General features: G+C 34.1%; 1 protein-coding gene across 2 annotated transcripts in view; it reads left to right on the plus strand.

Moving 5' to 3' along the window:
- Ac78C (adenylyl cyclase 78C) overlaps window positions 1-24,461 on the plus strand; it is a 291,397-nt gene that overhangs the window by 245,990 nt on the left and 20,946 nt on the right. For both annotated transcript variants that reach the window (XM_075304668.1, XM_075304669.1), the window contains 5 exons: window positions 9,488-9,947; window positions 13,737-13,832; window positions 13,898-14,037; window positions 16,905-17,059; window positions 17,118-17,995. In XM_075304668.1, coding sequence (XP_075160783.1) covers window positions 9,488-9,947; window positions 13,737-13,832; window positions 13,898-14,037; window positions 16,905-17,059; window positions 17,118-17,995 — 1,729 coding nt within the window. The remainder of the gene's footprint in view (window positions 1-9,487; window positions 9,948-13,736; window positions 13,833-13,897; window positions 14,038-16,904; window positions 17,060-17,117; window positions 17,996-24,461) is intronic.

Genomic DNA, 24,461 nt, shown 5'->3' on the forward strand with positions numbered 1-24,461 from the left:
AGACAACATTATTGAATTTGGATGCAAAAATACAAAATGTTTGGAACTTAGACCACCCAAACATATATTGTTTAGACCAATATGCTTTCAAACATATTATATATTGGAAGAGATCAAATATATAAATGTTTGGGCAATACCCAAAAATGTATATGCTTGAAGCAAAATATGTTTGGGAGTATATGTTACAGAAGCGATTTTTTATGAGGGTGTAGTTAGTGCTATAGAAGATTATATTTAGCCAACTTTGAGTAAGATCGGTTGATAAATAAAGGTTTTGTGGCCAAATTTGGGAAAATCGGGCGGTACATATATATGGGAGCTATATCTAAATCTGAACCGATTTCGATGAAATTTTGCAGACTTGAAGGGCGATGGAAAAAATTACCTCTTGCTAAATTTGGTGACGATCCGTTTGAAAAAACGCGCAACGTGGCCCCATTTGTCGAAATCGGGCGATACATATATATGGCAGCTATATCTAAATTTGATCCGATTTCTTCCAAATTCAATAGCGTTCGTCCTTGTGCCCAAAAAACTCCCTGTACCAAATTTCATCAAAATCGGTTAATAATTGCGACCGGAATCCTGTGAACAACAAATACATGGACAGACGGACGGATGGACACCAAGCGCTAGATCGACTCAGGAGGTGATTCTGAGTCGATCGGTATACATTTTATGGGGTCTAAAATCAATATTTCTGGTAGGCACATTTTTTGGCCGATCAAACTTATTATACCCTGACCACTATGTGGTTTAGGCTATAAAAAGCATGAGTTTTGTTTATTATTTTCGCATTACGGGCACTTTTTTTTTTGTTTCGTCAAAACAAATCGGAACGTACACTGAAAAAACAGTGAACCCACCAGGAAGAAAGCGTTCGGTTAATTTTAGAAAATTTTGAATATTTGTAGAAAATTTTAACTAAACAGTATTACAAACGTTGGCATCACGCCGATGTCATAATAATAAGTAAATATTTTTCGACAAATACAAGAAAATTTATTAGACATAACTAAGTTTTTTCACTGGTTAAAGAAAATGTTGTAGTTTGAAGAAAAAACTTGGAGTTCAAAATTGCAAGAATGTCTTTAGTGACATACGAAGTTCATGATGAACGCATTTGTAGTAAAATTTACAAATTTAAAGAAATTCTGAACTATTTTGTGGAAGACACGAATTTAGTTAATCTTTATGCTTCATTTGAGTATATTTTTTTCCTCGGGTTTAGTTAATTTAACTAACGTACACAAAAAAGTATTAGAGTAAAGAAAACTTTCTCCAAACATAATATTTCTATGAACTAAAATAAAGTTAAATTGGCTTTAGTGAAATAGAGTGTTCACTTTTTTTGAGTGTAGGACGAGTAAGTCAAAATATTCAAACAAAGGTAATTAAAGGGATCTTCATAAAAACTAACGAAAGGGCACTATACACTGAACAAAAAGCATGTCCGGTTCCAAAGATTGTGTCTCCACTTTAACAATTTTGGTATTGATTCCGAACCAAAGAAGCGGAGAATTCAAGTAAGGATACTTTTAAGACACAATTCTCTTTTAAATGTGGGTTTTGTGTATTTGACTCTATGAAGCAAATTTTATTTTTTCGCTTTTTCAGCTTTTTTCATATGCTATAAAAAGTCCGTTAAAAACAAGACAGTAGAAATTGTGCTATGTTTCAAGTAAAAACGTCTTTAAAATAAAGTGTTGAAAAACATGTCCTATTTTTTAACGATTTTTGCTTTGTAGTCAAGATGCAAAACTGCAACAAATTTGAAGACAATTTTATTAGTTTTAAAGATTTTTTCTGAATTATTAAAGTCAAGTTGACCTTAGTTCAAAATTTTTTCTTTCATGTTATTATACCCATTTTCAAGACAAATCACTTAATTATAAGGACTACACGACTTCATTGAAAAATTTATCGACTTTTGAACATGGAAAAAACTTTATATTAGAGAAATGCGTCATCTAAGCTAAGCAAAATTTGTATTCTTATTTTAAGGACATGAAATCTTTGGCCACACGACAATATTTTTTCAGTGTACTCTTTTTAGAGTTGTTACAGTAAAATGAAAACATTGGGAAACAGTGAAAAATTAAACAGCAAGATCTATAAAAACAAAGTTTAGTTCCTCAATATTAATAAGTAGTCCAAGAGGAGTTGACGGATACTTTCGAAAATAAAAGCGGACATTGAGTTTGAGTTTTGCCACTAAAATTATTTCTCATTTTAACGGCAAAACTCGCATCGGTAAAACCAGAATAACTTTATAACTTTTTTAGGCAAATTGTATTATAACTTGGTGGGGAATGATCCAAAGCAACAATTGAATAAGTTTATTCTCTTTAGAATAAATTAAGCAAACAATTGTTCACACCTAAATGTAAAATTATTGTTTCGAATTTAAATATAATGTTCTTTTGAATGGTTATCGTTAACTTTATGATTCGATGGAAAAATATTTATATATTACTCGACTTCACATTCTTCCTTTGTAAGAGTTTTTTGAATTTCTTCGAAAATTTCAAACTTGTGTACAAAACCCTTTTTTTACAAATTTTTTTATTTTTGCAATAAAAAATAATATATGATTTGAAATCAGTCCATTTCGTTTATATCAAGCACTGTTCTTTTCTGAATTTAAGCTTTTATAAGACACACCTTACAGTTTCGTAGTAAAAAGTTAATATAGTAGTATGTAATGTTGAACACCTTATTGGGATATTCCGAACGTATATATGTAAAAAACAAGTAAGGAAAGTCTAAAGTCGGGCGGTGCCGACTATATTATACCCTGCACCACTTTGTAGATCTAAATTTTCGATATCATATCACATCCGTCAAATGTGTTGGGGGCTATATATACAGGTTTGTCCCACTCGATCTGGATAGTATTTGATAGACTTCTACAAAATCTATAGACTCAAAATTTAAGTCGGCCAATGCACTAGTGTGGAACACAATGTTAGTAAAAAAATATGGGAAACATTTAAATCTGAAGCAATTTTAAGGAAACTTCGCAAAAGTTTATTTATGATTTATCGCTTGATATATATGTATTAGAAGTTTAGGAAAATTAGACTCATTTTTACAACTTTTCGACTAAGCAGTGGCGATTTTACACGGAAAATGTTGGTATTTTGACCATTTTTGTCGAAATCAGAAAAACATATATATGGGAGCTATATCTAAATCTGAACCGATTTCAACCAAATTTGGCACGCATAGCTACAATGCTAAATCTACTCCCTGTGCAAAATTTCAACTAAATCGTGGTTAAAAAATGGCCTCTGTGGTCATATGAGTGTAAATCGGGCGAAAGCTATATATGGGAGCTATATAAAAATCTGAACCGATTTAAATCAAATTTGGCACGCATAGCTACAATGCTAAATCTACTCCCTGTGCAAAATTTCAACCAAATTGGGCCAAATCTCTGGCTATTAGAACCACATTAGTCCAAATCGGGCGAAAGATATATATGGGAGCTATATCTAAATCTGAACCGATTTCAATCAAATTTTGCACACTTAACTGCACTACTAATTGTACTTCTAGTGCAAAATTTCAAACAAATTGGGTCAAAACTCTGGCTTCTAGGACCGTATTAGTCCATATCTGGCGAAAGATATATATGGGAGCTATATCTAAATCTGAACCGATTTCAATCAAATTTTGCACACTTGACTATACAACTAAGTGTTATGTTTGTACAAAATTTCAAGCAAATCGGTATAAAACTCTGGCTGCTGGGTCCATATTAGTGCATATCGAGCAAAAGATATATATGGGAGCTATATCTAAATCTGAACCGATTTCTTCCAAAATAGGGTTCTATTCTGACCCAAATTAGGAACATGTGCAAAATTTGAAGGCGATTGGACTTAAATTGCGACCTAGACCTTGATCACAAAAATGTGTTCACAGACAGACGGACGGACAGACGGACATGGTTATATCGATTCAGGGACCCACCCTGAGCATTATTGCCAAAGACACCATGTGTCTATCTCGTCTCCTTCTGGGTGTTACAAACATATGCACTAACTTATAATACCCTGTTCCACAGTGTGGCGCAGGGTATAAAAAATAAAAAAATGGTGTCGGTCGAAGCAGGGATCGAACCCAGGACCCTTGGCATGCAAGGCGGACGTACCAACCACTGCTCCATGTCACCAACAAATGTATGTTTAACAATGTTATGTTGTTAAACAATGTTATGTTTGCATCGGCTCGTGGGCGCCGCAAGCTATGCTATATAAATATGACTTATAACGATAATTATCTCTTGATGACCATAACAGCTACGTAGCCCAGTGGTTAGTGTGCTGGCTTACAAACTGTGTTGTCCGCTGTTCGAATCCCCGTCCGGCAAAAGGTAAAATTTAAAAAAATTATAAAATTTAATACTTTCTTCTACAATGTTTGTATTACAGAAAAGGGTGCTAAGAAGCAGCGTTGCCAGAATTGTTTCACCAAAAACCGCTAGATTTGCCCAAAAAACTAGCCAAAAAAAGCTAAAAAATTCTAAAAAAATAGCTAGAAAAAAAGCAAAATTTTTTTGTAACAAAAGTCACATTTTTGATTGAAATTAGCAAACTTAAAGGCTTTATTTCACTTAAATTGCATATTATTTTAATTGTATTCATTTTAATTCAATTTATGTGAGACTGTAAGAAAATCTAAGTCATATTAGCTCTGTTTGCGTACTCGATACATTTTGATTACTATCGCAAATTTTTACTGGAAGTCCTTCGTTTATATTTCCTAGTAAAAACATTTTTCCCAATAAACTTGCAATTGTCAGCTGGTTAATCAGCAGCAAGTCCAATATGCGATATATTGCAGAATGTCACATAGAACTGCATTAGAAAATATCAATATATTTCGTTTTAACTGAATTAATGATAAATTCGTGAACGTGTACACTTCTCCTAATTTTACCCAAAAGAATAAAACCCATTCTAACTGTCTTGCAAGTTTATATTGAATAACTTTTATTCGAAAATTTCCCATACCAACCTATTGTTGTCCAATTTTCGTAAATGTAAATCCATTCCATTAATATAAAGCAGATTTGTTTTGATCACTGCGAATTTTTTATTGCATTTTTTGATGTTAAAAAAATAATACCACATTCAAAACTTTATTTCCTTAATTATTTCTATGTTCGCTTCCAAAGGTTTTGTACACTAATGATTTTGGTATTGATTGCGAGTCAAATTTTAATTTATTCGTTTTTTTCAGTTTTTCTTCATGAGCTATCACAGTGGTAAAAAACGTGCTAACGACAACTTAAATTTCCAAATTCAGACTCGACTTTAAGTACAAATTATTCTATGTATACGTTTTTAAAATAAAATGTTGAAAAATCTTCTCTATTTTAGAACGCTATTTTGGTTTGTGGTCAAGATACAAAAACTCTACAAATTTAAAGACTTTTTCATTAATTTTAAGAATTTTTTAGAATTGACTCTAGCCTTCTTTCATGAAAAGATACCCATTTTTAAGTTGAATCACTTAACTATAAGGACAAAACGACTTTATCGGCTTTTGGACAATGGCAACAGTTAATATAAGAGAAATTCACAAATTCTATTATAACCAAAATTCGCGTTCGTATTTGAAGGACATGAAATCTTTGGCCTCACGACAATATTTTTTTCAGTGTACAAAGCAATTCACATCTACTATTTTAATTTAGTAATATCATACTTTAGAATATTATAATAACATAAAAAGGTTAACGAGTCAAATGCAAATTTACTGACAGTTTACAGAAGCAATTTGTATGGTAATAGTAGATTTAAAGTTTACTATAACTTTTATGAATACGAGGGAAAAACTTTACAACAAGGTGTATTTGCTGCAAAAATGCCCGCATAATGGCTGGAATAATTATTAATGTTTCAATTGAGCTTTGAAATATGTTGAAACCCTTATTCTGGCAGCAAGGCTTAGATAAAAACGAAGTTTTATCCATATTTCAATAGGAACATGTCGAAAATAAAAAAAGCCAAAAATAGCTAAAAGGGACATGAAAAAAAGCCAGAAAAAAAGCTAAAAGCTAAATGCATTTTTTTCCCGCTAAACGTCGTCAAAAAAAACCAAATCTAGCGGGAAAAAAGCTAAATTGGCAACGCTGCTAAGAAGTAAAAAACTCATGGAAGAGAGAAAAATGTGAGAGAATATATAATTAGGCAGAAAAAAAATTTGAGCACAAACTTCTTTGGGAGAAAATTCTTCTAAGCATATACTATTTTTGGGTTCAAAATGTTTCCAAACATATTATATGTTCACATAATAACATATAGTTTTTTGGAAGACAACATTATTGAATTTGGATGGAAAAATACATAATGTTTGGAACTTAGACTACCCAAACATATTATATTGTTTAGACCAATATGCTTTCAAACATATTATATATTGGAAGAAATCAAATATATAAATATTTGGGCAATACCCAAAAATGTATATGCTTGAAGCAAAATGTGTTTGGGAGTATATGTTACAGAAGCGATTTTTTTTGAGGGTGCATTCTTATGTTATATACGACGAATCAAATACAACTTAGGGAAACGCACATAATATAATTTTACATAAAAGATTTCGAAACCTCAAAATGTGTCTCTTTTAAGACATAAAGTCAGAAATTAACAATGCTTGATATAAACGAAGTGGACTGTGAGTTTGGAGTAACATTAAAGTAACAAACATATTGAAGGAAAAAAACTACAACAAGCGAACAACGTTTGCTATACCAGTTGTCCATAACCCATTGCCACCGTGGTGCAATGGTTAGCATGCCCGCCTTGCATACACAGGGTTGTGGGGTCGAACCCAGTTTCGACCGAACACCAAAAAGTTTTTCAGTAATGCTGGTGACATTTCTGAGTGTTTCAAAGCTTCTCCAAGTGGTTTCATTGCAATGTGGAACGCCGTTCGGACTCGGCTATTAAAAGGAGGTCCCTTGTCATTGAGCTCAGTGATAATAGAGATGTTCACCACTGTGGTATCACAATGTTTTTTTAAAGCTCGTTCAAATAGAAGAATGTTTTACCAATATAATAATTGAAATGTGTAGATGCCTCAAAAAAGGGAAGTGATGAGCATGAGGAAATCCGAAAAAGCTATCTTCCCCTCCATTTTCGACCAAATTTATATATATCCATTACACCATAAAAATTAGTAATGATAGGCTAATTTATAAGCCTTTAAATACATTAAGTTACGTTAAATATAACATACTTCGTACAATAAAGTGCAGAATAGATGTTAAATATATATTGAAAACAAAAGGCTGAAAAACAAAAAGGTATACTGAAAAAATATTATCGTGAGGCCAAATATTTCATGTCCTTAAAATATGTATTCAAATTTAGCTTAACATTGAAGACGCATTTCTCTAATGTAAAGTTTTTTTCCTTGTCCAATGAAGTCGTATTGTCCTTATAATTAAGTGATTTGACTTAAAAATTGGTATCATAACCATAAGCGTAGGAAGGCCTCTGGGGAGGGGGCTTAGACACCCCCAGAAAAAATTTAGACTCCCCCCTCCCCAGAATTTGAAAGCCTATTTACGATTTTACATTTTTATAAAAATTAAACAAGTACATACAACCGCACAAAGTTCCGCTAAAGACTTTCATGCACAATCGAATTACTTGGGTTGTGGTAGCAGTTGCCGATGGCAATGTTTGAAGTCTGATATTTATGAAATAGAGCTGTGATTGAACTTATGGTTTAGTTGAATAACTAACAGCCTGTTTCTGTATGTCGAACGAGTTCAATCGATCGACTGAAATGCATAGAAACAGCTGTTTTTTGGTTATAAATTCAGCTGTTTGTTTCCATTTTAGTCGATCCACAGAGCTCATTCGACATACAGAAACAGGCTGTAAAGCTCCTTTATTATATTGTTTAGTCTGGTTTAGTCATCTTAATTAAAAAATAGTGATTGGTATTAAAACTATTCTTTCATAAATAAATTAATATCTTAATAATGCTGCAAAAAAGCGTCGCCAAAAAAAGAAGTGCAAAATGTTATTTTTGGGTCCGGAAGTGGTGCAAAATTGGTGGAGAAGCGATGAATGTAATAGGAACTCGTCATAGAACGAATGTCCACCGTTTCAACAGCCGTTGCAATAAATTTGCATCACTTCTTACGGTGTGATCCGAATTCAGAGTTTTGAATGTGAATTAAAAAATTGTGTGACATTTTCCCAAATAAATAATTTTTATTTATTCATTTTTTATTTGATTTTTGGTCGACCTTATGTTAGAATTATATAAATATTTATAAAGACCTCGAGAAACATTAATTTATAATAATTTTTTTTTGTTTGAATATTTTAAAAAATTATCGACTTTTCTATAATGGATTTAGCATTTTTGTGACAAAATTTGAATAATTTTTACCATTTTATTTATTCTTACTCTTATTTGAAAAAAGAAAACAAAAATTACGCTTTAAAATATGAAAAAACTGAAGTAAAAAACTTCCTGTGTAGTTAATATAATTAACTTTTTTGTGAGGACATTTTTGGAGGTACTTTTAAAGTTGTGCCTTTAAAACAAACCCCAATTTTTTTTTGTTGGGAAAAGTGTGGAACTACTTTTAGTTGCTTTATTATATATTATTTTGATGTCTATTTTTTTATTCTTTTTTATGAAATAAAACAATAATTGAAGCTATAAGTTCAGTCTATAAATTTTTAGCTAGGGGGCTATAGCCCCCCCCTAGGAAAATTGTCTAGCTACGCTAATGATCATAACATGAAAGAAACAATTTTTGGGCTAAGGTCAACTTGACTTTAATAATTCATAAAAATTCTTTAATATTTATGAAGTTGTTTTTAAGTTTGTTGTCTTTTTGCATCTTGACTACAAAGCAAAAAAACGTTCACAATTAGGGCATGTTTTTCAACACTTTATTTTAAAGACGTTTTTTACATAATTTCTACTGGAAGTCGAATCTGATTTTGGAAAGTAAAATTGTCGTTAACTCCTTTTTAAAGGACTTTGATAGCATATGAAGAAAAAAAGCTGAAAAAACGAAAAATAAAAATTTGCTTCCTAGAAGCAAGTACACAAAACCCAAATTTAAAAGAGAATTGTGTCTTAAAAGTATCCTTACTTGTATTCTTCGCTTCTTTGGCTCGGGACCAATACCAAAATTGTTAAAGTAAAGACAAAATCTTTGGAACATGGCATGCTTTTTTTTTCAGTGTAAGATCGTTTTAAAATTGGAATGAATTCTCACGGCAACGATTTACGGGAACAGAACATAAGTCTTTTGGTCACGTAGAAAATTTTCACAACGGATGTATACATATGTAGTTCAAGGGTTGCATCCGAAAACCGACAAGGTTTCTTCTGCTGTATTTCAAATTGAATTTATTGAAATGTTAAGAATCTATTTTAAGACTTTTAGTACATTCCAATGACAAGCTAATATAATTTCCACTTCATTTTGCAGGCCTAAAAGACGTTTCGGTACGCGTAGTAGTCAACAATTGAATGGCAGCAATACCACCACACCAACGCCAGCTACAACTACTCCAACGACTGAATCCAAATCATTTGTTCCTAAGTCAATTTCAGCAACGGGGGTCCATATCGAGCCCCAACATTATTTGCACCAGCAACTCCATACGCTCTCACGAGCTCTTTCTCAGCCACAACAACAGCATATGCCTCATCTTCCACCACTCACCTCACTCCAAAAGAAAAACATCTCCATTAACTCATTGCCAAATGTAGTGGAAGGTGTAGCCATGGGACCACCAGGTACCTCTACGATGTCATCTCCTATAGCCTCAGCACCGAAAGCTAATCGTGGTAGCCTCCATAATATACTTGATACTACAGACCAGGGATCGATGATAACAGAAGATGAGCCGACAACAGAGTGGATTCCAGAAATTCCTTTCAAAAACGTAAGCACAATATACTCGTAGCGAATTAATCCGATCTTCAATATTTGAATAGCTTCTATATACCGATATAAAAAATCAAAAGAATTTATCGAATTAATCCTCTATATTCATCCCATTACTCAAGCATATCATATTTTTGCTCAATAGGAAATATTATGTTTGGCACATACAATTTTTGTAAATATAATATATTTGAATGCAAACATTTATTAATTTAGAATTAGTCTATAAACATATATGTGTTTACAAAGAGAGACCTAGAGAGTATGCTGCATGTAAAAGAATGGAAGTAACCAATTGGCGCCTTAAAAACATATATACAAAAAGAAAATTTCATTAAAATTTGTTACCTACCAGTGTATGCATAAGGTGAAACATAATATGTTTGAATAATACAAGCAATATTTTGTTTGAACCAATCCTGAAAATATATACTAGCTTCAATATATACTATATTGAAGCAGAATGTGTTTGGGGTATATGTTACAGAAGTGATAGTTTTTCAATTTGACATACGCCATCGTTGCGAGTCTAGACTTCAAATTTGGCACAAATACGTTTTTTGGATCAAAATCGACACCCATCGATTTTGGATGAAATCGGTTAAGATTTAGATATAGTTTCCACATATATATTTCGCCCTATTTACACTTATGTGACCACAGAAACCAAAGTTTCACCCTGATTTACTTGAAATTTTGTCGATTTGGTCAAATATAGCGAATTGGCGTGACATTTTACTCGGCTATAAAAAAGATGTCACTTGCATATTCCAGCAACTTTAACAGTATTTAGTTTTTGAAAAGTGTCTCATGAATCAGAAAAAGTGTCACTCTGTGTGTATTTTTTAAATAATTTGAAATATATATTGAAACTCTAAAATAATTTAGAGTTTTATTTTCACAATATTTGGGCTCAAGTTTCAAAAATCACCCTACAACACTGCCTTGAACGTACCATACACAAAGTCAAATTGTATGCACATATCCACAACAACACATATCTCCCAAATGGTTTCACAGCAACAACCATTTGCTATCATTTGATTCGATGTCCCAAACATAATATGTTCTAACATATTAACATACTATATATCCCAAATATGCCAAACCTATATGTTTTGCACCGATACAAACGAAAACGGACCTCCTTTTTATAGCAGTGTCCGAACGACATTCCACATTGCGATGACACCATTTAGAGAAGCATAAACACTCAGAAATATCACCAGCATAACTGAGAGCGGACAATCCACCGCTGAAAAACTTTTTGGCATTTGATCGAAACCGGAATTGAACTCATGACCCTTTTATGCAAAGCGGGCATGCTAACCATTCCACCCTAGAGTGGTTCTATTTATTTTATTTAACTCATTTTACAACCAAGCCGAAATGGCCATATACGGTTACAGGGATACTCAAAATAAAGAATTACATTAAATTTACTTAAAAAAAAAAAATTATAAAAATAATTAGGACTACAATCAAGGACTGCAAAAATTTGACATATAATTACACCTTAATACTAAGTATATATCTTACTACTACACTGAAAAAAAAGTGAACCCACCAGGAAGAAAAGTTTCGGTTAATTTTAGAAAATTTTTAATATTTGTAGAAACTTTTAACTACACAGTATTACAAACGTTGGCATCACGACGATGTCATAAAAATAAGTACACATTTTTCGCCAAATTCAAGAAAATTTATTAGACATAACTTAGTTTTTTCACTTGTTAAAGAAAATTTTGTAGTTTGAAGGAAAAACTTGGAGTTCAAAATTGCAAGAATGTCTTTAGTGACATACGATGTTCATGATAGACGCATTTTTGGTAAAATTTACAAATTTAAAGAAATTCTGAACTATTTTGTGGAAGACACGAATTTAGTTAATCTTTATGGTTCATTTGAGTATATTTTTTTCCTCGGGTTTAGTTAATTTAACTAACGTACACAAAAAATTATTAGAGTAAAGAAAACTTTCTCTACACGCTCACAAAAATTCGCTTCTGTAACATATACTCCCAAACATATTTTGCTTCAAGCATATACATTTTTGGGTATTGCCCAAACATTTATATGTTTGATCTCTTCCAATATATAATATGTTTGAAAGCATATTGGCCTAAACAATATATGTTTGGGTAGTCTAAGTTCCAAACATTTTGTATTTTTGCATCCAAATTCAATAATGTTGTCTTCCAAAAAACAATATGTTATTATGTGAACATATAATATGTTTGGAAGCATTTTGCACCCAAAAATATTATATGCTTAAAAAAAATTCTCCCAAACAATATTGTGCTCAAAATTTTATTTATTTATTTATATATTTACAATCATAATGAATTATGAAAATAAACAGGTAATATAGGTGCTAACAACATAGGTTTTCGACCTGAATGCTCAAAATTTTGTTTCTGCCCAATTGTATATTCCCCCACATCTTTCTCATTTCCACGAGATTTTTTAGTTCTTAGCACCTTATTCTGTAATACAAACATTGTAGAAGAAATTATTCAATTGTATGATTTTTTATTTTAATTTTACCTTTTGCCGGACGGGGATTCGAACAGCGGACCACACAGTTTGTAAGGATCAAAGAAGTAGCTGATCAATTGCCCAAGGAAAAATAAAATGTTAATTTTGTAATAACCAGCAACAACCACCAACTTAATTTAATATCGCTTCCTGTTAAATAGCGGTCCAAGCTACTAAACACATATATGTTTATAGGCTATTTCTAAATTAATATATGTTTGCATCCAAGCATATTATATTTACAAACATTTTATGTCCCAAACATAATATGTTCTAACATATTAACATATATGTCCCAAACATGTTATGCTAGTTTATGAACATTATATGCTTGCACTCAAAAATATTATGTTTAAAAATTTGTGTTCCAAACATATAATGTTTATAGCCAAACATATGAAAAACAGTCTTTTTCATCCGTGTAAACATAATAATTCCATGAACTAAAATAACGTTAAATTGGCTTTAGTGAAATAGAGAGTTCACTTTTTTTTGAGTGTATATGTAGACTACGTTACAAAAACAATTTGATATATAAATATAAAAATTTAGGAATTGATTACTACTCTCATTTTTGCTCTCATTTAATTCATTTAACTAAACTATAAAAAATTTACTAAAGTGAAGGAATCTTTCTGGTAACTGAAAAATAACACGTTCCATGAACTAAAACAAAGTTAAATTAACTTTATTGCCCCTTTTTGAGAGTATACTCGAAGCAGAATGTTTTGGGAGTATATCTTGCAGAAGCGATTTTTTGGAGCGAGCGTAGGGTCCTATCGCAAATTTCGTAAAAATCCAAATCACACACAAATACATTTTGAATATGATATGGAATATTATTTCGAGCCATTTAATGATATATTTTATATTGGGCCATATTTTGTATGGTCTCTATGTACATTAAATCCGTATATTTCATTTTGTAGCTTTATCTCAGTTGCAAGAACTTTTGGATTTATTTATTAAATTATCGCATACACTGATAAATATCACCAATATTTTTTCGAATAACGTTTTAATTTAATTTAAAAAAAAAATATTTAATTAAACAATAAGTTTACTTTTAAGTCATTTTTAATCAAAGTATAGAAATATAAATTATGTGAACCAATTAAATGGTAAATTAATTCAAAGAAAGAGGCTGAACATTTTATATTGATTAAACACCAGAGACCCTTTATTTCATTTTTTGTGACACAACCATACTATATTCTGTAATATTAAAAAAAATGTATTTCCTTTTCAGCTTAACTCCCCCGATGAAGGTGTCATACGATCAGACTCTGTTTTGGGTGATTCAAGACAGATTCAACGTGTTTCAGTAACGCCATTGGACGAAGAGGTAGGATTAGCAAAAACATATCGTCCTCACTGAAATTGATTTGGTTTTTCGAAATTTCTTTACAGATTGATGAATTCATCGAACAAAATATACAAATCAATTCGAATAAAGAAATCCGACGGGAATATTTAAATCCGTGGACACTGAAATTTAAGGACAGGGAACAAGAAATTAAATTTTGTCAGTTGCGAGAAGACATGTTCCGGTAAGATTATATTTTACGAGGGTTATGTTTCACCTTATATTCACCAATAAAAAGGATATATCTAACATATAATTGGAAAAGTTTACAATGTATGTTCAAAATAATCTCCATAAATGCGAATTGTCCCATTTTTATACACCTCAATTGATCAAGTGAGCCGGTAGTACCAGGCTGTCAGTACAACCTTTGGATTCCAATACCTTTAGGATTTTTATCGAATTTGTCTGAAAATGGATATCTAGAGGTATTTTAGATCCAAAAATGGGTGTACTGAATATGGTATGTATCGGTTCTTGGTTTGGTATAGCCCCAATATGGACCGATCTCCCGATTGGGGCTTCTAGAAACCGTAGTTTTTATCCTATCAATCTCAATTAAAAATTAATAATTGATTTCAGTGTGTCATTTCTCTCTACTAAACACATTCCTCGTCCTCTATATCATCCCAGTACAAAAATCTGGAAGTGGTTCTAAAGGCACAAGTTTAAAAGCACTTCCAAAAATGTCCCCCAAAAATGTTCTTTATTGTAACTACAGAGGAAGTACTTTTAATTCAATTTTTTAACAGGTTGGCTGATAAGTCCCCGGTCTGACACATAGATGGCGTCGCTAGTATTAAATGCATATTATTTTTATATAGTACCAACCTTCAAATGATTCGCGTGACGTCTGTGAGTCAATTAGTTTGTGAGATAGAGCGTCTTTTGTGAAGCAACTTGTGTTATTGTGAAAAAATGGAAAAAAGGAATTTCGTTTTTTTATAAAATACGGTTTTCTGAAGGGAAAAATACGGTGGAAGCAAAAACTTGGCTTGATAATGAGTTTCCGGACTCTGCCCCAGGGAAATCAACAATAATTGATTGGTATGCAAAATTCAAGCGTGTGAAATGAGCACGAGGACGGTGAACGCAGTGGACGCCCGAAAGAGATGGTTACCGACGAAAACACCAAAAAAATCCACAAAATGATTTTGAAGGACCGTAAAATGAAGTTGGTCGAGATAGCAGTTGAAGTTGATTAAATATATCAAAGGAACGTGTTGGTCATATCATTCATCAATATTTGGATATGCGGAAGTAGAGGAGTGCACGTGACACGAAATTGTCGTGACTCACGAAAATGTTCGTGATTCGTGCGTGAGTCACGCTCATGACAACAGCGTGAGTGTGTGTGAGCGTGATTAACAAACCAAAATGTCGTGCGTGAGCGTGAGTCACGAAAATAATATCTTCGTGAGTGTGCATGGGTAACGAAATACACTCACGAAAATATTCCTGCTCACCAACATAAAACGCTTAAGAGTTAAATTCAATTACAATTTTAGTGACACCTGGGATGTTAAGAGTTTAATAACACTCTCGATTTTAATCATGCTCATGTTTTCAGACACTTCGGTAAAGGTAAATTAATCATAAAATTATTCGTGAGTCACGATATTTTTCGTGAGTCACGGTATGTTTCGTGGACGCGGACGTTTTCGTGCGTGAGTGTGCGTGAGTTAAAATTTTCTTTTTGTGAGTGTGCGTGAGTATGGTTTTTCAGTCGTGAGTGTGCGTGAGCGTGAGTAAACTATTACTCACGTGCACACCTCTATGCGGAAGCTCTGTGCAAAATGGGTGCCGCGCGAGCTCACATTTGACCAAAAACAACAACGTGTTGATGATTCTGAGCGGTGTTTGCATCCGAGTTTTTCCGTCGATATGTGACAATGGAAGAAACATGGCTCCATCACTACACTCCTGAGTCCAATCGACAGTCGGCTGAGTGGACAGCGACCGGTGAACCGTCTCCGAAGCGTGGAAATACTCAAAAGTCCGCTGGCAAAGTAATGGCCTCTGTTTTTTGGGATGCGCATGCAATAATTTTTATCGATTATCTTGAGAAGGGAAAGACCATCAACCGTGACTATTATATGGCGTTATTAGAGCGTTTGAAGGTCGAAATCGCGGCAAAACGGCCCCATATGAAGAAGAAAAAAGTGTTGGTCCACCAAGACAACGCACCGTGCCACAAGTCATTGAGAACCATGGCAAAAATTCATGAATTGGGCTTCGAATTGCTTCCCCACCCACCGTATTCTCCAGATCTGGCCCCCAGCGACGTTTTCTTGTTCTCAGGCCTCAAAAGGATGCTCGCAGGGAAAAAATTTGGCTGCAATGAAGAGGTGATCGCCGAAACTGAGGCCTATTTTGAGGCAAAACCGAAGGAGTACTACTAAAATGGTATCAAAAAATTGGAAGGTCGTTATAATCTTTGTATCGCTCTTGAAGGGAACTATGTTGAATAATAAAAACGAATTTTGACAAAAAAATATGTTTTTCTTTGTTAGACTGGGGACTTATCAATCAACCTCGCTGACCGAACTCGCTTTTTTCATATTTTTAATTGGTAATTTAAACTTTTTTTCAAATAGGTTAAAAACAGAGTAAGATTGGTACAAATTATTTAAATTTTATCGAAAACATGTTAGATCCATTCTAGAAATATTGCGAAGTTTTGAAAATATTTGAGGCCAAACGTTTCAGACAAGCGTTAGAATGCATTAAAAACTATAAAAAATATATAAATTATTTATTTGGCAGATATCACAAAATAATTTAATTCACATCCAAAACACTGAATTCGGATCATACCTTAGGATGTGACGCAAATTCAATGCAATGATGAAATTGTGGGCATCCGTCCTATAACATTCCCATGTCAAATTCATCGCTTCTGCGCCAATTTTGCGCCACTTCCGGATCCAAAAAGAATATATTCACTACTTTTTTGGCGACGTTTTTGCTGGGATGTTATAATAATATAACATCCCATTAAAAGGTCTACATTACATTAAGAACTTCTTGAACTTCTGTTTTTATCATCAGCTCGAACATGTTATGTGTCTTTGTGATATGGATTTTCATTGTGCTGTGCCAAATCATAATCATCCCGAGATGTACGAACCTGGTTATCTGCTTGGCAATTGGTACAATTTTCTTAACCTTCAGCTGTATTTTGGTCATGGCCGAAGAGTTTTCAGGTTTGATTTTTTATCCTTTGTATACAGCGAATAGAATTTGATCATTTTACAATTTTAGGTCTTCCCAAGCTACTGAAACGCAATTCCGCAAAGCTAGTGCACCAAAGACAACGTCGTACATATTTCATTTGTGCCATTATAATCCTGATCACAGTCCTCAGTGCCATTGGCTTAATCTTATGCCCCTCTTCAACATATTTTGATGGAATACCCAATACTGACGATGGTGATACCCGATCTGGTGCGTTGAGTAGTAGTTATCGTTCATCGAAAGCATCCGATGGCAAACTAGTAACTGGAAATAGCGAGAAGGAAATTAAACTGAACGTCTACTTGTCGGCCACAATTCACCACAATATAACAATAAATGCGGCAAATGGTGTTGGGTCTATTGTGGACGCGAATGCCTTCTTGTTGGATGACTTAACAAATGGTACTACTGGTGATCTTGTGCGACGAAGTATTGTTGGCGCTCTTAATTTCACCAAGGCCACAACTGGTAGTATCTTCAACCGTACCTTGGAACCCAATGAAAACACAAGTGGATCACTGATATTAAGTGGTCCAGGATATGATGATGATGATGAATTCAATAGTAGCTATATCTCTGATGCCAATTACACACTGATATACTTGAACTCGCCGGATGCGGATACAATGGAGTGTGCTCATCCTGAGTATATAGTCTTCACATGGATTCTTTGTTTGGTATCATTGGCTACAGCTCTAAAGCTTTACTATTTGGTAAAAGTAATTATGGCCGTCTGTATGGTGGCGTTCTATACGACGCTCATACAATTGGTATTCCCACGTATTTACACCAAGGAATTAATAGAACTCGAACAATCGAGACTGGGTATGCCTTTAGGCGTACAGATGCTGATACTCTTAGTGTCATTTCTGGTGATGGTATGCTACCATGCCCGATTGGTTGAGGTGAGTGTCATTTACTTCAGTGTACAGGAGGATGATATCAGATTAACAAAAAACTATTAAAAGTCGGTGAGACGATATAAATATCGAATATTTCATTAGCCAGATGAATTGTCGTTAGCCCCAAACTAGCATATTTGCCCAATAGGCCTCTGGCCTTAAAGTGCGCATATCATCTGGACACACTTTAAACCTCACAGTTTGCAAAGAGTTAAATTTACTCGATCATAACTCCCACAGCACAGACAAAAAGACAGCTTCGGTGTAAAATCTGTATGTTGGGGACTCACATTTTTAGCACATCATTTTTAAATGCAAGCATATAATGTTCATAGACTAAGATGTTTGGACATATGTATATGTTAATATCCCACCAAAAAAAAATAATGGAAGTTGTTCCAACGGCACAACTTTAAAAGCACTTTTAAAAATGTCTTCCCAAAGATATTCCTTATTTTAACTACACAGGAAGTTATTTTGATTCAATCTTTTTTTTATAACACGCTTTTTTCATATTTTTAATGGGTAATTTGAAATTTTTTTTTTGTTTCAAATGAGTAAAAAACAGTATCCAATATAGAAAATTGCGAATTTTTGAAAATATTTGAGGTCAAACATTTCACACAAGCGTTAGAATTTTAAAAAACACTGAATTCGAATCACACCTTAAGAAGTGATAAAAATTCAGTGCAACGTCTGTTGAAATGGTGGTTATCCGTCCTACGACAAGCCCATGCTAAATTCATAACTTCTGCGTCAATTTTGCACCAATTCATGATACAAAAAGAACATTTTCACTACTTTTTTGGCGACGCTTTTTTTGCTGGAATATTGCATTTTCTTGAATATAATATCTCTGGATGCAAGCAAATTTTAATTTGGAAAGTTCATATAAACATATCTGTGGACTTTTGCCAAAATAACATAAGTCTCTTCCTGTGATAAAATATCTTATATCCAATTTTCTTAAAAAATATCATTTTAAAGTTAATATATTTGAAAAAAATCTGCAGTTAGAGCATAAAAAATTCTATAATATTGAGTTTTAACATTTTCTAAAATGAGAATACAACATAACTATTTAAATGTATTAAATTCTAAATTTTGATTCTCCGGAAAATAAAACCCACGCTCGTTGGTTGAAAGTGGCTGTTTACACACACGTACTCTCAAAGAGGTGCTATTGAAAAATTCGCTATGTCGATGTATGGAGTCTATATTTAGATTTTTGATCGCTGTTAGAGTCGAATTTGTTTCGAAATGGAAACACCCCACGGGATAGTTGTTTTTACTGTTGTTGTGGTTGAAACACCCAGTTGCTTGCAGGGGTTTATTCACGCACACTCACGCATTCACGAAATGAAAAGTAGTACTCACGCACGATTTACTACAATTCACATAACTCACGACTAATTCACGAGAGTTACGACATTTTACAACCGGGAATGAGCAAAGGTAACAAAATTCAAGAATAGAACATAGTTCGACAGCTACATTAACTTCAGTTATTCAGATGATAGACGTGAATAACATACGAGATAAAAGAAAATCTTAATTGTTTTTCGTGAGCGTGATTTGTAGACATTTTATTCACGAACCGATTTTATTTCTCACTCACGCTCACGCACGAACATATTTGATTTTGTTCCATTCAAGCACATTCACGAGAGTTGCTTTGGAGTTTGTTCACGACTCACGTGATTCACGCGCACACCTTTAAAAAAACAAGTAAGGAAAGTCTAAAGTCGAGCGGGGCCGACTATGCGAGTATTATACCCTGCACACCTTTGTAAATCCACATTTTCTATACTATATCAAATCCGTCAAATGTGTTTGGTGCTACACTGTTGGAAAAATATGTTTTTCATACACCCAGAAAAAAGTGCCTTCGAAACTAAAGGAAAAAATGTTTATCAATTTAGTTTAGCCATTTTATTTCCATTAGGTCAAATTTTTGTTTGAAATAATAAAATTTACTTGTTTCAGTAAAAAAATCCTAAATTGAAAGCAGTTAGGAATAGTTCATTAACTAGAATAAGGCATGGGATTTTACTAATACTGTTTTCTTCGCTGGGTATAAGAATTTACTACTGAACAAGAAAATTTTATTCACTGATAACAAAGCATTCGTCAAAATAAACAAAAACCGAACTACAACCAAGTTTCCTCAAATTTAGTAAAATTTCTTATAAAATGATAATTCCGACTTCCTTTATTATAGAAAGCTTATCATACATACGAATAACACTTAGCATAGAAAAATATTTTAGTTCATTCGAACTAAGAAGTATTCAATCCATTCAAAACGTAAGGAACCACACTTGTTAAATATAGGAAATTTTCCTATATTTCTTTTATCGATACCTGTCATCGATGTAATTGATATTTTCCGCGTGGGTTGTTTTTATACCCTCCATCATAGGATGGGGGTATATTAACTTTGTCATTCCGTTTGTAACACATCGAAATATTGCTCTAAGACCCCATAAAGTATATATATTCTGGGTCGTGGTGAAATTCTGAGTCGATCTAAGCATGTCCGTCCGTCCGTCCGTCCGTCCGTCCGTCCGTCCGTCTGTTGAAATCACGCTAACTTCCGAACGAAACAAGCTATAGACTTGAAACTTGGCACAAGTAGTTGTTATCGATGTAGGTCGGATGGTATTGAAAATGGGCCATATCGGTCCACTTTTACGTATAGCCCCCATATAAAGGGACCCTCAGATTTGGCTTGTGGAGCCTCTAACAGAAGCATATTTCATCCGATCCGGCTGAAATTTGGTACATGGTGTTGGTATATGGTCCCTAACAACCGTGCAAAAATTGGTCCACATCGGTCCATAATTATATATAGCCCCCATATAAACCGATCCCCAGGTTTGGTTTGCGGAGCCTAAAAAAGAAGCAAATTTCATCCGATCCGGCTGAAATTTGGTACATGGTGTTAGTATATGGTCTCTAATAACCATGCCAAAATTGGTCCACATCGGTCCATAATTATATATAGCCCCCATATAAACCGATCCCCAGATTTGGCTTGCGGAGCCTCAAAGAGAAGAAAATTTCATCCGATCCGGCTGAAATTTGGTACATGATGTTACTATATGGTCTCTAACAACCATGCAAAAATTGGTCCATATCGGTCCTTAATTATATATAGCCCCCATATAAACCGATCCCCAGATTTGGCTTGTGGAGCCTCTAAGAGAAGCATATTTCATCCGATCCGGCTGAAATTTGGTACATGGTGTTGGTATATGGCCTCTAACAACCATGCAAAAATTGGTCTACATCGGCCCATAATTATATATAGTCCCCATATAAACCGATCCCCAGATTTGGCTTGCGGAGCCTCAAAGAGAAGCAAATTTCATCCGATCAGGCTAAAATTTGGTACATGATGTTGGTATATGGTCTCTAACAACCATGCAAAAATTGGTCCACATCGGTCCATAATTATATATAGCGCCCATATAAACCGATCCCCAGATTTGGGTTCCGGAGCCTCAAAGAGGAGCAAATTTCATCCGATCCGCCTGAAATTTGGTACATGATATTGGTATATGGTATCTAAAACCCATGCAAAAATTGGTCCACATCGGCCCATAATTATATATAGCGCCCATATAAAACGTTCTCCAGATTTGACCTCCGGAGCCTCTTGGAGGAGCAAAATTCATCCGATCCGGTTCAAATTAGGAACGTGGTGTTAGTATATGGTCGCTAACCACCATACCAAAATTGGTCCAATCACACAAAAAGTGGTCCATATCGGTTCATAATCATGGTTGCCACTAGAGCCAAAAATAGTCTACCAAAATTTTATTTCTATAGAAAATTTTGTCAAAATTTTATTTCTATAGAAAATTTTGTCAAAATTTTATTTCTAGAGAAAATTTTGTTAAAATTGTATTCGGTTCATAATAAAATTTTCATCATTGTCAAAATTTTATTTCTATAGAAAATTTTATCCAAATTTTATTCGGTTCATAATCATGGTTGCCACTCGAGCCAAAAATAATCTACCAAGATTTTATTTCTATAGAAAATTTTGTCAAGAGTTTATTTCTATAGAAAATTTTGTGAAAATTTTATTTCTATAGAAAATTTTGTTAAAATTTTATTTCTGTAGAAAATTTTGTCAAAATTTTATGTCTACTTTGTCAAACTGAATTGTATACGTATTGGATCGATCTTTTTATACCCTCCATCATAGGATGGGGGTATATTAACTTTGTCATTCCGTTTGTAACACATCGAAATATTGCTCTAAGACCCCATAAAGTATATATATTCTGGGTCGTGGTGAAATTCTGAGTCGATCTAAGCATGACCGTCCGTCCGTCCGTCCGTCCGTCTGTTGAAATCACGCTAACTTCCGAACGAAACAAGCTATAGACTTGAAACTTGGCACAAGTAGTTGTTATCGATGTAGGTCGGATGGTATTGAAAATGGGCCATATCGGTCCACTTTTACGTATAGCCCCCATATAAAGGGACCCTCAGATTTGGCTTGTGGAGCCTCTAACAGAAGCATATTTCATCCGATCCGGCTGAAATTTGGTACATGGTGTTGGTATATGGTCCCTAACAACCGTGCAAAAATTGGTCCACATCGGTCCATAATTATATATAGCCCCCATATAAACCGATCCCCAGATTTGGTTTGCGGAGCCTAAAAAAGAAGCACATTTCATCCGATCCGGCTGAAATTTGGTACATGGTGTTAGTATATGGTCTCTAAAAACCATGCCAAAATTGGTCCACATCGGTCCATAATTATATATAGCCCCCATATAAACCGAACCCCAGATTTGGCTTGCGGAGCCTCAAAGAGAAGAAAATTTCATCCGATCCGGCTGAAATTTGGTACATGATGTTACTATATGGTCTCTAACAACCATGCAAAAATTGGTCCATATCGGTCCTTAATTATATATAGCCCCCATATAAACCGATCCCCAGATTTGGCTTGTGGAGCCTCTAAGAGAAGCATATTTCATCCGATCCGGCTGAAATTTGGTACATGGTGTTGGTATATGGCCTCTAACAACCATGCAAAAATTGGTCTACATCGGCCCATAATTATATATAGTCCCCATATAAACCGATCCCCAGATTTGGCTTGCGGAGCCTCAAAGGGAAGCAAATTTCATCCGATCCGGCTGAAATTTGGTACATGATGTTGGTATATGGCCTCTAACAACCATGCAAAAATTGGTCCACATCGGTCCATAATTATATATAGCGCCCATATAAACTGTACCCCAGATTTGGGTTCCGGAGCCTCAAAGAGGAGCAAATTTCATCCGATCCGCCTGAAATTTGGTACATGATATTGGTATATGGTATCTAAAACCCATGCAAAAATTGGTCCACATCGGCCCATAATTATATATAGCGCCCATATAAAACGTTCTCCAGATTTGACCTCCGGAGCCTCTTGGAGGAGCAAAATTCATCCGATCCGGTTCAAATTAGGAACGTGGTGTTAGTATATGGTCGCTAACCACCATACCAAAATTGGTCCAATCACACAAAAAGTGGTCCATATCGGTTCATAATCATGGTTGCCACTAGAGCCAAAAATAGTCTACCAAAATTTTATTTCTATAGAAAATTTTGTCAAAATTTTATTTCTAGAGAAAATTTTGTTAAAATTGTATTCGGTTCATAATAAAATTTTCATCATTGTCAAAATTTTATTTCTATAGAAAATTTTATCCAAATTTTATTCGGTTCATAATCATGGTTGCCACTCGAGCCAAAAATAATCTACCAAGATTTTATTTGGGAGCCACCGTGGTGCAATGGTTAGCATGCCCGCCTTGCATACACAAGGTCGTGGGATCGATTCGTGCTACGACCGAACACCAAAAAGTTTTTCAGCGGTGGATTATCCCACCTCAGTAATGCTGGTGACATTTCTGAGGGTTTCAAAGCTTCTCTAAGTGGTTTCACTCCAATGTGGAACGCCGTTCGGACTCGGCTATAAAAAGGAGGTCCCTTGTCATTGAGCTTAACATGGAATCGGGCAGCACTCAGTGATAAGAGAGAAGTTCACCACTGTGGTATCACAATGGACTGAATAGTCTAAGTGAGCCTGATACATCGGGCTGCCACATAACCTAACCTAACCTAAGATTTTATTTCTATAGAAAATTTTGTCAAGAGTTTATTTCTATAGAAAATTTTGTGAAAATTTTATTTCTATAGAAAATTTTGTTAAAATTTTATTTCTGTAGAAAATTTTGTCAAAATTTTATGTCTACTTTGTCAAACTGAACTGTATACGTATTGGATCGATCTTTTTTGATTTAATATATACCACGTATGGACTTACATACATTTTAGAAGATGGTGTTAGGAGGTTTTAAGATACCTTGCCATCGGCAAGCGTTACCGCAACTTAAGTAATTCGATTGTGGATGGCAGTGTTTAGAAGAAGTTTCTACGCAATCCATGATGG

Source organism: Haematobia irritans, chromosome 4 (genome assembly GCF_050003625.1).
Source record: "Haematobia irritans isolate KBUSLIRL chromosome 4, ASM5000362v1, whole genome shotgun sequence".
NCBI lineage: Eukaryota > Metazoa > Arthropoda > Insecta > Diptera > Muscidae > Haematobia > Haematobia irritans.